This window comes from Geotrypetes seraphini, chromosome 6, assembly GCF_902459505.1.
Source record: "Geotrypetes seraphini chromosome 6, aGeoSer1.1, whole genome shotgun sequence".
Taxonomy (NCBI): domain Eukaryota; kingdom Metazoa; phylum Chordata; class Amphibia; order Gymnophiona; family Dermophiidae; genus Geotrypetes; species Geotrypetes seraphini.
The window spans coordinates 230,692,879-230,706,855 of record NC_047089.1 but is presented as its reverse complement, the minus strand read 5'-3'; the positions used below and the strand labels follow the sequence as shown (position 1 = coordinate 230,706,855).

The 13,977-nt window shown below is 43.7% G+C and overlaps 1 protein-coding gene across 2 annotated transcripts in view; it reads right to left on the bottom strand.

The window, feature by feature from the left end:
• The window catches only part of ITSN1 (intersectin 1), a 412,894-nt gene that overhangs the window by 230,684 nt on the left and 168,233 nt on the right, over window positions 1-13,977 (bottom strand). For both annotated transcript variants that reach the window (XM_033949572.1, XM_033949571.1), the window contains exon 13: window positions 2,048-2,310. In XM_033949572.1, coding sequence (XP_033805463.1) covers window positions 2,048-2,310 — 263 coding nt within the window. The remainder of the gene's footprint in view (window positions 1-2,047; window positions 2,311-13,977) is intronic.

Below are 13,977 nucleotides of genomic sequence, written 5' to 3'. Positions count from 1 at the left end.
ACCCTCGTAGCTTTCAGCTTCCCCACATTTCCACCACCCCACTTCCCCGCTTTTCCTCTGAGGTTTCTTGCCCCCTCCTGGGCCCCGGCCTCTGTTCGATCCCCCTCGCCTTGTGTAGCCCATGTGAATTTATTATATGATGTTCTAATTTAATTGTTGTGACCTGCTTTGAATCTGAAGGTTAAACAGGATATAATTCCTGGAATTAAAGTTCACAGACAAGGAAAGCTCAGTGACAATACTTTAACAATAAACCACTCTGGGTGATATCCTGGAGCAAATTTCATATCCTCTAGTACTATGGTTCTTCCCAAGACAAATGCAGTAGTACATTTGTGATTGATGCTAAGTTTTTCTAGTGATGGTCACATGATTTTAATTTTATAGCTGAACAAACCTTGGAAATGCTTTATGATCTGTATCTATATCTATGTGTAATCTGGCATATGGCAGACCCAACACAGGTGAAACAAACTCTTTTGTCAGGCCATGTCAGGTCTTTTGCATGCGAGATATATATGGTGACTGTCTAATAAACTTTGAATTGAGCTGATTTGAACTTCTTCACTGTCTTCTTTCCTCCTCATGGTTGCCACTGTTGTTCTTCTGGCAGATGCATAAGTATATTGGGAACACGTGGAATAGATTTTGAAGACATGGGTCTTCTTCTTTGACAGGTGAGAATACTCATGATGGAAAATCAAAAACAGTGAGCATTTTCTCTAGAGAAGACACATTGTCAGAGAAAAAAAAAAGATCAGACATATGCCAGACATCTTATTTCCAACAGAAAATTGGGAAGAGTTTTCAATTCAACAGAATATCAAAAAGAAAAAAAAAATTGAAAACTGCTAAAAATCTAACTAGAGAACTGATGGGATAATATAAGCAAATGCTTGACCAAAGACAGGAAGAAAAGCAAGAACAATAAAGAAAAAAATAATGGAGTCTGCTAAAACAAAAGGGACTTGGGGGATGGGAAAAAATATAATACAAAACAAAATGAAGGTTGTGGATCCACCACAGTGTGAGAATATTTCAACTTGTTACTAGAAAACTCTAAAACATTGATCTGTTGAATGCCCCACACAGCCAAGTATTCCACTTAGTTAATGAGGTGAATTTTCTTGTTTTGAGAAAATAAATAAAAACATGCAGGGTCTGATCCTGAAATAAAATTCAATCTGCAGGTAAATGCAGAATTAGAGATTTCAAAGACTGACATTTCTTTATAAGGAACCTGGGGATAAAGTCATTAGCATGGCAATTTTCAGAGCCTTTGACAAAAATTTTGAAAGCAGTTTTTTTCACATCTTCAGAAGAAAGTGCACATACTGTCAACAGCAAGAAACAAAGCCAGGGATGGTACTAAATTGCATTTGTATATCTTAGAGAAGGATATGAAGCCTGTCATATGTGAAAAAGGACTCAAATATTGATTTGTATTGCATATCTTAATATAGTTTGTTTTATTATTATATATTGTTATTAAATTGATCCTAGTCCATATTTTGGTTCCACTTTTTGATCTTTGTAGAGCTATGGAGACACCACTGATCTACAAAGGAGTCTGGGAACAGATATCCATGGAACTTTAAGGAGACATACATGTCTCCAGAAGCTCCTCAATGGGCCAGCACCTTTTCCACTCCAGTAGTCTCCTTGGAGTTCATCTGTAGTAATACAGCCTATATGCCAACTTTTATGAACCTATGAGATGCCATTTTGACACATATTGAACCAAGCTAAAATGGATTTGTTTAAGCAAAGATTCCTAGACTTGCTATGATGCACAAAAATGCAAGCTGGGTACAGAAGAATGAAAGACAGAGCTATTTTTCTTCTAACTGCAATAGGTTACAAACATTAACTGGCTCCATATCCTACTTTCCTCCTCCCCTTGCATGAATTCATACAATCCAGATTATCACATCAGCACATACATGTTACTTTACCTGAGTATCCTCAAGGGATACAAAAGGAAAAACTGAAAAAGCAGCTTAATTCTAGCCATCTTCTGGGAACAAGGCCTTTCTTAATCACTAACCTCTCGCCTCTCAATTTCTTTTCTCCTTTCCTCTTCTCTCTGTCGTTCCAGTTCTCTTTGTTTTTCTAATTGCTTTTCCAGTTCTAGCTGTCTTTTGCGTTCTTGCTCTTGTCGTTCACGCTCTTTCCTTTCCTGCTCTGCTCGTTCCAGCTGTGCCAACCGCTCCTGTTCCTTGCGCTGCTGCTCCAAGAGGGCCTGTCGGCGCTTCTCCAGTTCCAGGTTCCCACGCTCAAAATTCTCCCGCTTTTTATCTTCAAACGTAACTATACAGTGATATGAGCAAAATGTAGACATTAAGACTTGCACTTGATTTTTGGCTTTGAAAATTTTCTCTCTATTCTCCCAAATTTTCTTTTTTGATAAACCTCTATTCCTAAATCAGTCCTGGAGGCTGAAGGCTAGATGGGAAAGTCTTCTCTAAGAACCAGATGCAAAAACTCTGGCACTGCATCAGAAAGCACCGACTTTTACAGTGATTCTAAAGTACTGATCGATGTTCAACATGAACAGCATGCAAATTATATGCGTGCTGATAGTGTTGAGCATCGATTGTAAAAAGGGGAGGAACCTGCCTGGTGCTTGCACACAAGAGCTGAGCAGTAGATCTTATGCACATGCCCAGTAGAATGTATGGCTGTGGTCTCTGGAGATCTGAACAAGACAGAAGCAGTATGCATGGCAAAAAAATCCAAAACCTTTAGAGTTGAAGCTGAAGCTTCTTGCTATGGCAATAGTTTGAAATTTTTTTTGGTTCCACAATGACTTTGGACACATCTGTTAGGAACGAGACACACACATATGATCACATATCTCACATATGTGCATGCTGGGGCCTTAGGCATCTGAGCCAGCAGGGCCTTAGGCCCCTCCCCATGCATCCCAGTGTGCACCAGGAAGGGGAAGGCCTGCCAGTTTGGAGTGGCAGGCCTGTGAGCAGGAGGGACTGGGCATTCCTCTTATTATCTACTTTGTGAACAGTTACGAGGGAGATTTGAAGGGGGGCATCTGTGACAGGAGGGAGTGGGCATTCCTTCTGCCAATTTTATTTTTTGGAAGGGGAGGAGTCAGTTCAGGGAATCCTGACGGTAGGGTGTCAGTTTGGCGGGGGGGAGGGGGGTTCATGGTGGCAGGAGGGAGTGGGCATCCCTCTTGCCTCTATTTTGGTTCTGGTGTGTGGGCTTCATTGGGGGAGGGGCTGTCATGGGGGGAGGAGGCATAACAGCACAGCATTTTTTTTAATGGGCCAGATATTGTGTTTGTGTTACACACACACATAACATCTGTGCCCATAGAAAAAAAATAAAAACAAAAACAGGCAGACCTCTCGGTAGCAGTTACTTACAGGTTTTTTACTGTCGTTTTTTTCAGTTTGGTAGTACAGATCCAATTCTGGCATGTAATGTTAGGCCATTGATTGGATGACTGGTTTAATATTAAATGACTCATTTGCATGCCAGAATCAGAGAATGTACAACCACATGGAAAACCACATGGTGAGAAGTTTTGTATAACGGTTGGCAAATTCGATCGGTCGCCAGTCAAACCAGTTTAGCACAATCATTAGACGATCGGAGACTTTAGTGCATCTAGCCCTCAAGCACCAAAACTACCACTTTTTAAATTCTTGTAAAAAGTTATCAGAAACAGGGCCAGCCTAGTGGCTCAGTGGTAAAAACTGCTATGTAGCCAGACTCCTGTGTTCCATTCTGGCTCAGTTCCTTCTCCAGTTCTATTATCATGCAACAAGTTTGTGGCTAAATTCGTTGCTAATAATTACAAGGTTTGAAAGAGACCTCCTATATGACCCCAGAGTAGTTTTGAATAAAAGTTCATACTCCAGATCCCTAGATCCAGTCCTATTTGAGCTGGGAGCTCAAAGGTGCAAAGAAAACTGCTGGGTCAAGAATTAAATAAAACATACCACAACTTACAAAAGGCTTCTGTCTATATGAATCAAGCTACTAAATCACTGAAGGGATGACCTTGTATGTGACTGCTCTGTTATTTCTAATTTAGATTTGCTTGAGTTGGTTACAATATTTTTTTTTTTGGCCTTGGTCAGTTTATCAACTCTTATGGGCTTGCTGTTCAATCAGAATCTGAGCTGGAATCTGGAGCCTTGAACCTTCATTCACATCTACCTGGGACTTTTTTTTTTTTTTAATATATTTTTATTAAGATTTTTCAAAATTGAACAACTTAAAAGTAGCCAATTCACAACACAACAAACCAAACAGCTAATTACCAAGTATCTGCACAGAAAAAACCCACAAAGTGAATTTACCACCATCCAATTCCCTCCAAATCCACCCCCCCAACCCCCTCCCCCCCTCCCAGTTGAACAACACAGGTAAAAGGAGGGACTCTCAGGCACAAACAAATCCAAAAAAGGAAAAAAAAGGGGGTGGGGGAAGGAGAAAAACAATGTAGTCCCAAGAAGGAGGTCCAGCCAGATCAGAACCCTCAAACAGACTATCCAAGTCAGGTATGCATCCCAAACCTTATGACAAAAAGGCATAGTGTGACGACGGATCGCCATCAACTTGGACATTAACTGCAAATAATCCAAGCGGGTACAGATGCGTCGCATAGCTGGCAAGTACTTCTGCTTCCAACAAACAGCCAGCTCAATACGAGCTGCTGAGAACAAAAAAATAGCAAATCTGTGTTCCGATTTTGTAAAACCCGGAACAGGAGCGTTCAACAAACAACAGGCCATCAGAAGTGGGCAATGTTTACGCAGTATAGTAGCTAAAAGCTTACCAACCTCCCTCCAATATAACACCACAGCAGTACAACACCACCACACATGACCAAAATCACCTCTCTGCCCACAGCTACACTAACAAATTGCAGAACCAGAATATAAATCTGATATAATTTAACAGGAGTATAGTACCAACGGTAATAGATTTTAAAGCTATTTTCTATGAAAGCAGAGGACACAGAAGTAGTATTGCCAGGATCCCGGAGACAGGGACTCCCCAAAATCGATCTCCCACGAACGCTTATAAGGATCATCTAGGAAGAAACGCACTAACAGGGCCTGGTATAATCGAGAAATTCCTCCCTGCCCTGTGCCCATGCGAAGAGCCCATTCCAACTTAGTCTCACTCAAACAGAGATCCCCAAAAGCATGTTTAAGAAGAAAGGAGTGCAGTTGTGTATAGAAAAAAGAGTCAACAGCCAATAGCCCAAACTCCTCTTCTAAATGTCAAAAGAACACTTGCCCCAAAGTACGAAGGACCGCATGAGTCCAGAGCCTGTGAAAAGGTTCCGCACCACCTGAGGAAAACCCTGGAGTCAAGCATATAGGAGTCTGACGAAAATATAGCCTTTCAGGGAACAATTGTCGCCAAACCTGATACCAAGTCCGTAAAGTGCTGTGCAAATATAGATTAGGATCAGAAATACAGCCCCGTAAAATACCTATGGGGGCCCAAGGCAATTTCCATAAGGAAATAGTAGGTAAACAATACTGAACAATTCGGATCCAAGGATGATCCAAATAAGAACACCAGACGGCAATTTCCTGCAACCGTGCAGCCTGATAATACCCCCAAAAATATGGTACCCCCATCCCACCGGAAAGTTTAGACTGATAAAGAACCGTCCGCCGTATCCTCGGAGGACATTTATTCCAAATAAAGGCAAAAACCTTTTGATTAAGGCGGCGGAAAAAGAATCTGGTAAACAAATCAGGAGAGCCATAAACAAATACAACAACCGTGGCAAAAGCATCATCTTGAGCGCTGCTATCCGACCGGTCCAGCTCAAAGTAAGCCCTTCCCAACCATCCAAATCTTTAAAAAGATTACTTAAAAGCTCCGGAAAATTAGCCGCAAACAGCTGAGAGGTATTAACCGTAAGCCGCACTCCCAGATATTTGAGTGAAAAAGTAACCCAACAATAAAGAAAATCACGCCGAAGCACCATAACTGTGTCTGAAGGAACATTAATATTGAGAATCTCAGACTTAACCATATTGACTGTAAAACCCGACATTTGACCATACAATTGGAGACAATGGGATACCACCCATAAAGATACCTCAGCACTCTGCAAAATCAACAGCACATCGTCCGCATAAAGTAACAATTTGTATTCCCGAGGGCCCATAGATATAACCGGGTGTTACCATGAGCATGGATAGCACAGGCTAGCGGTTCAATAGAAAGAGCAAATAATAAAGGGGACAGTGCATACCCCTGATGAGTCCCTCTGTATAATTCCAACGGCGCCAAATAAACTCCATTAACTTTCAGACATGCTAAGGGGGAAAGATATAAAGCTTAAACCCAATGTAAAAACCGACCTTGAAAGCCTATGTGAGCCATAACCTGAAAAAGAAAAGTCCAATCTACCCTATCAAATGTCTTATTTGCATCAAGGGACAAAAGCAAAGTGGGGGAACCCTCCCATTGAGCATACCACATCAAATTTAATGCTGATTTAATATTATAAAATGTTTGTCTATCATGTATGAACCCGGCCTGATCTGCATGGATTAATTTATCAATAACTAACTGCAATCTAGTAGCCAAAACCTTCGTAAAGATCTTATAATCCGTATTAAGTAAAAAAATGGGATGATATGAACTGCAACAGGTCGGAGTCTTGCCCGGCTTGAGGATCACAGTGACCGCTGCAAGCCGCCAAGACTCCGGCAGAGGAGCCCCTGAATCCAAAGTCGCAAATACCCGCTCTAACAGAGGGGCCAAAAGATGTTTAAAAGCCTTATAAAACTTATTGGTATAGCCATCAAGCCCTGGCGCTGTATGTAAGGGAAGACCTTTGATAACATCCAAAATTTCTTGCTGAGTACTAGGGCTAGAGAGTAAACCCAATTCTCCCTCAGATAAAGTAGGCAGGGAAAGCAATGATAAATAAGCCACCTGAATAGAACCATCAACTCCAGACGGGGACGTATACAAGGTCCGGTAGTACTCTTGGAACGCCTCCCAAATATCAGCAATAGTATGACAATCCCGCCCATCCGGAGTCATAATCTGAGAAATATAATTCCATGTCCTCTGCTTCCGTAATTTATTTGCCAAAAGGCGACTAGCCTTATTATTAAACTCATAATATTCCTGCCGTACCTTCTGAAGCTCATGACTAAGCGTTGCCAATTCCAAATCCTTAAGGGCAATGCGCAACTCATCAATCCGGGACTTATAGCTCTCAGAACCCGAGGAGTGTTGCTCCATCCATTTTAACTCAGCCAATTGACTACGCAACTGTTGTTCCTGATACTTTTGTGATTTATGAATATATGCCTGTAAAGATATAATTTTTCCCCTTAAGACAGCTTTAAGACCCTCCCAGAGCACACAAGGTGCAACATTATCAATATCATTAAATTCAAGATATTCTTTGATAGCATTGGCTATGACTTCCCCATGGGCCGGTTCCAATAATAAAACCTCTGGGAAACGCCAAGTCCACCAAGAAGGGCGTGGCAACAAACCCTGTAAAGAAACCCGAACAGGCATATGATCAGAAAGCGTGCTAAACTGAATGAAGCAAGAAATTAAATGGGCTAACCAGAACCGGTCCCCAAGCCACATATCAATTCGAGAGCTACAGTCCTGGGAGGAAGAGCAGTAAGTATACTCCCGATTCTCAGGGTGAGTTTGTCTCCACAAATCTACCAAACCCCATCTAGCAATCAGAGAACGCAAACATTCCCTCTCCCTACGAACAGAGGAGCCCTGTATGGTGGTGTTATCCAAGGCCGCATCCAAAGTAACATTAAAATCACCCCCCCCCCCCATCAGAAGGGGGCCAGTCACTGAGCGGCCCAACAAATCACTCAATCCTGCAAAAAAAGGAGCCCTGTCCCACATTAGGGGTATAAATATTCGACAACGTATAAACCTTCCCACCCACCAAAACAGTCAGTAGCAAATAACGCCCTTCAGGATCCCGAATAATGGTTTGAACCTCCCCAGGAAATGAAGAGGCCAGCAAAATACCCACCCCTTACCATCACGCACATTAGAAGCAAAAAACATCGTGGGAAATTTAGAATTTTGCATCAAATATTCATGTTTGGAAAGCAAATGCGTTTCTTGAAGAAAAACTATGGTGGCATGTAAACACTTTAATTCTCTATACAGTAAATGACATTTATGTGGTATATTCACCCCATGAACATTAAAAGACACACAATGGAGCTGCATACCCCCTATATCACTCAAAGGTCCCAGAAAACTGCTCAAAGCAAAAATAAAAAAATGCCTCCAGAGTACATGAGAAAAAACATAAAATAAAAAAAACAAAACACAAAACTAAAATCAAAAAAGCCTGAGAGCCTAATTTCTGAAAAACCCCAGCATACCCAACCCACCCAAACAATCCCAACCCTCCTCCCCCTCCCTCCCCCATTCAAAACAACAATACACTGGAAAATCCCACTACCTAGTGGAAAAACCCCAGATATAAGGGGGGCACTGCTGCCCTATGCTCCTCACCAGCCATATCCCAAAGAAAAGCAAACCCACACAATGCAATATATAACAAACTCCCAAACAGTTAACAAATTTAAAGCTCACCCCAGAGCCAAGAAACAAAGCCCCAACACCCCATATCAGTCCTGAAAAACAAAATAAACAGCCAGAAGATCCTCAAGGAAGATCACTCTCCAACCGCTCCCAATCCGGGACCTGACGTTGAAGCCTACTACGGCCCCTCATAGAGCGCTTGCAATGGGGAAGAGGGGATTGCTGGCCCAAAAGATGGAAAGCACAAAGGCCACCGCTCACTGAAGAATCTCAGGATCTAAAGTCCACCTCCGGGAAGATCGAAAAAGCATCCTCCATGGAATGCACAGTCTTCAAAACACCTTCCAGATGAAACAAAAGCGCAAAGGGATAGAGCCAACAGTATTGGATCCCCTTATCCCGCAGATACCTCAATAGTGGCCACAGATCAGCCCTCCTCCGCAAAGTTACCGAAGCCAAGTCTTGGTAGAGCTCAATATCATGACCATCCCAATGAACAGGGGGTTGCACCCGTGCTTTAGCCATAAGCGACTCCTTGATCGTGAAATCCTAGAAACAGGCTATAATATCACGTGGCCGATTAACGCGTGGGGCCTGTAGGGCACGATAGAGCTCTTTCCAACTTAGCAGTCTCCAGCAGCACAGCAGAAGTCTCATCCGAAAGAATACAGCTAGCAATATGCCTGACCACCGCAGCACAGTCCATATAGTCAGCTGATTCAGGAAGGCCCCGGATCCGAATATTAGACCACTGACTGCGATTTTCCAGGTCTTCGATTTTGTCCAGTAAATACAATTGTGTAGTTTGTAAATCTGTATGCTGGTTATCTAGGCGGGTAATCTCCACCTATTGTTCTTCAATACGGCTCTCCGATATATCCACACGATTCCCCAGTGCCAAAATCTCTCCTCGAAGGTCAGAGGCTAAAGCAGCCAATTCAGCACTAACTGCCTTTATATCTGTGCCAATTTCTTGCACATGCTTCGAAGGTCACTCATGGGGTCCGCCGCAAGTTCAGGAGCCGATCCGTCCGGGGATGGAAGAGGCGAATCCGAAGCGGGGCCGCTAGAGATTTTAGGTGGTCACCAGCGCGAGTCGAATAAACAAAATCTTTATCGATCGTTTACCCGATTGAGCCATCCAGGGTATGGGCGGATCGCACAGCACCAAATCAAGGGGAGGCTATACACCAAATCGCAATCACAGTGGGTTAAACAATGAAAAAAAAGCTAATGAATCGGTGAGAAGTGTGGAGCCCGGTTTTCAAGCGGCCATCTTGAATGATAATGTCAGCGCACCCCCCCTACCTGGGACTTTTCCACCCTTATTTAATTCCCCTCCCAAAAACAGCCTGGTTGTTGCAGGGATGATTCTAGGCCAGAAGACATGCACCATGGTTCTTTTTGAAATCTCTTAAACACTGATTTAGCCACTAGGTGTTATCCTTAAGCAACGACCACTGCTCCCTCCATAGCAGACTGTCATTGCTCCTGGACTAGCCCATTTTTTTAAATACACACAGCCACCTTAGAAAGTAACCAGAAATTAAATTTTGGGATGCTGACCTCAGGGAGATAAAAAACAAATTGAGCCTGTGTGGCTTGAAATAACTCATGTAAGTTTAGTTGATGCTATGCTGTCTCCTAACATCAAATCCCTTAATGGGCTTCTGAGCTTTAGGAAAGCAATAAAAACCTACCTCTTCACCTGATTCCTCAGGACAAGCTAGCATTCAAACTGTTACTCCCAAACCACTGTAGTCTTAACAGATGTCCAACTGACTCTCTCCCTGTGCATGCTTCAGGCTCCAAGTGTCTGCTAATCTAGAACAACTCAACTAGACTCATCTCACTGTACTCTATCGCCTTAGTCTTTTGTTCCTTGTTGCTAATTGTTACGTGTCTTGTTCGCTAACTGTTATATATGTTACCATGTAACCTGTTCTGGGCTCCTCAGGGAGGAAAGGAAATAAATTGAACTTAATACATAAATATAAACTTAGCTCATGCTATAAACTTAGCTGAATTTCATTTTTTTCCCCCAATTCTGATAATGAGTTATCTGCTCAGAAAAATTACAGCTATCTCCTTTGACTTAGTCAGCTCTGAAAAGTTCAGGCAAAGAGTTTGAAACAAGTAGCCTGGTTTAGAGAAGAGCATATCAGTGCTGTAATTAAGGTGTCAAGTATGGTTGTTTGATTTCCCAGCTCTGAAAAATAACTGAGGACCTAAGACCTGAATTTCAGCTGAGCTATGCAAGTCTGACAAACAAGAGATACTTCAGCTGTAGCATACAACTGATAAATTAAAGTACACTTTTAAAAATATATATATATATTTTTATTAACAGTGGTAGAACACAAACTAGGCAAAACCACAAGAGCATGTACAAGTTATACAAGAGCAGATAACATATCCGAAACAGGCAATAAGAAGAGAACCCTTGTGATATGCCATCACCCGAAAGTATGAGTAAGGCCTGTGCCAGATGTCAGTGCATTCCCCACCTTTTACATTTTCTCCCAAAGGTCTAAAGAGACTATCCCTCAGACCTCACTCATATCCCCTCTCACACCATCCAAACACAGACCAAATGAATCAACAATCACCCCCCTCCCCGCACACACACTGCCTCCTCATTCATCCCCCCCTAGACAGGAGAGTCACAAAAAAACCAAAAAACATAGAGATAAAAAGCCACAGAGGAGAAAAAGCGGCTCAGGGAGAGAAAGGAAACTTCAACCCTCAAGCAGAAGCCCAAAACCAGGCGAGTAATTAAGGTACTGGTTCCAAAATGGGAGTAGACGTCAACAAACTGTCCCATAAGGCAACATAATAGTTCTTATCGAAGCACGAGGAGCCACCATACCACTTTTTTTCAAAAGTGGCCAATTCCCACAATTTAGCGTGCCACAGCGTGGTAGAGGGAGACTCCTCTGAGATCCAACAAGATAAGGAGAAATTAGGTTCTTACCTGCTAATTTTCTTTCTGCTAGCTTGTAGACCGGTATAGTTCCTTACGGATGGGTATTATACCTCACTGCTACCAGCAGGTGGAGACTGAGATCAAACTTGTATATCAGTACAGCTTCCCCTCTACTGATCCAGTCTGCCAAATAGCCATGTAGAACCTAGGAAAAATCTGAACTGAAAAATAGTAAAATACACTTCAAACAGGAGTGTAAAAACAACAAACATCTGTTGGAACATTTATAGAACTGAATCCTGGAGATAAAACATCCCCACAGCTCACCAGCTAAGCTAGCTGAGCCATCGCCACTGCTCTTAATTCTCCCCGGCACTAGAAAAATACTAGAACCCGCAGAAAAACCCAAAATCTGCATGCGAGCAAAACCTCGCAATCACTGCACAAAGTCAGATAGGGTGGGGAACTATACTGGTCTACAAGCTAACAGAAAGAAAATTAGCAGGTAAGAACCTAATTTCTCCTTCTGTATCGCTTGGTAGACCAGTATAGTTTCTTACAGATGGGACGTACCAAACCAGTACCCATCAAGGGTGGGACCCCTGAAGGGCCGACACCAGAACATGTTCACCGAATACCACGTCCCGAAGCGCTTGAACATCTACACAGTAGTGTCTGACAAAGGAATGTAGCGAACACCAGACTGCAGCCTTGCAGATATCCACTGGAGGCACTAGAGAAAACTCAGCCCAAGAAGCTGCCTGACCCCTAATGGAATGAGCCTTGAGAAATTCCGGAACAGGCTTCTTTTTAGAAGATAAGAGGAAGCAATAGTCTCTTTGATCCAGCGAGCAATAGTAGCCTCAGAAGCGCCATCCCCCTTATGAGGACCCGCTAGAAGGTCAAAGAGATGATCTGATTACCTGATCTCCTAGATCCACTGCACATAAGAGCGAAAGACCCGACTGACATCCAACTTGCGCAGCTGTCGTTGATCAGAAGAGCCCTCCCGACTACCCAACACCAGGAGGACTACAGATTGATTAACATGAAAAGGAGAAACTACTTTTAGCAGAAAAGAAGGATCAGGCTTCAAGACAACCCACTCCCTAGAAAACTCCAAGAAAGGAGCCCTACAAGAGAAAGCCTGCAGTTCAGAAACATGTCTAGCAGAAGTAATGGCCACCAAGAAGACCGCTTTAAGAGTAAGGTCCTTCAAAGAGCAGTCGCCCAACAGTTCAAAAGGAGAGTGCACTAGAACTGATAGAACCCGATTCATATTCCAAGAAAAGAACAGAGGGCTGGATGGAAAGCCTGCGTAACTTGGCCGCCCGCAAGAAGCGAATCACATCAATAATGGCAGTCACACGCTGACCTGTCACTAACACCCGAAAGGCTGACAAGGCCGCAAGCTGAACCCGGAGAGAAGACCAAGCCAGTCCCCTATCTAGGCCATCCTGCAAGAACGCTAAGATGTTAGTTAGGGAAGCGCAAAAAGAGACCACTCCACGTACATCACACCATTCCCCAAAGAGACGTCAAACCCTCACATAAGCCCAAGAGGTGGAAAGCCTCCGGGACCCTAAGAAAGTTGAGATCACTTTATCTGAATACCCCTTCTTACCTAGGCGACCCCTTTCAAGAGCCAAGCCGTAAGACAGAAGGGAGCTGGATCGAACATTGGAATGGGACCTGAGGTAGAAGGCCATCCAAGAGAGGCAGAGGAAGAGGATCCACACCCAGATACCTCACCAGATTCAAGTACCACAGTTGTCGAGATCAATCCGGAGCCATCAGAACCACGAAGCCCGGATGGCGAAGTATGCATAGAAGAACTCTGCCCACTAATGGCCAGGGAGGGAACACATACAACAGCCCCTCTGTTTGCCATGGTTGAACCAGAGCATCCAGGCCCGCGGCCTGATCATCTCTGCAATGACTGAAGAAGCGGGGCATTTTTGGCATTGATACTTGTGGCCATCAGGTCCGTGAGGGGCTGACCCCAAGACTGCACTATCAACTGAAAGGCCACTTGGCTTAGACACCACTCTCTGAGATCTAGCACATGACGACTTAGAAGTCCACTTGAACATTCTCTACTCTGGCTATGTGGGATGCTGATATTTCTTGAAGGTGCGACTCCGCCCAGACCATGAGCAGAGTCGCCTCCTGTGCCACCAAAGTGCTCCTGGTGCCCCCCCTGTTGATTGACACATGCCACCGCCGTGGCAGTGTCCGACAGAACCCTGACTGACTTGCCCATCAGAAAGGACTGGAAGGCTAGAAACGTCAGATGGATGGCTCTGGTCTCCAAGCCATTGATCGACCAAGAAGCCTCCTCCGCGGACCAGGTGCCCTGAGCTGAGCGTCCTAGACACTGAGCTCCCTAACCGAGAAGACCGGCATCCGCGAGCAGCACTGTCCACTGCACTTGGTCCAGACTCGCCCCTTGTACAAGATGGAGGATCTGGAGTAACGAACGAAGACTGCCCCGAGCT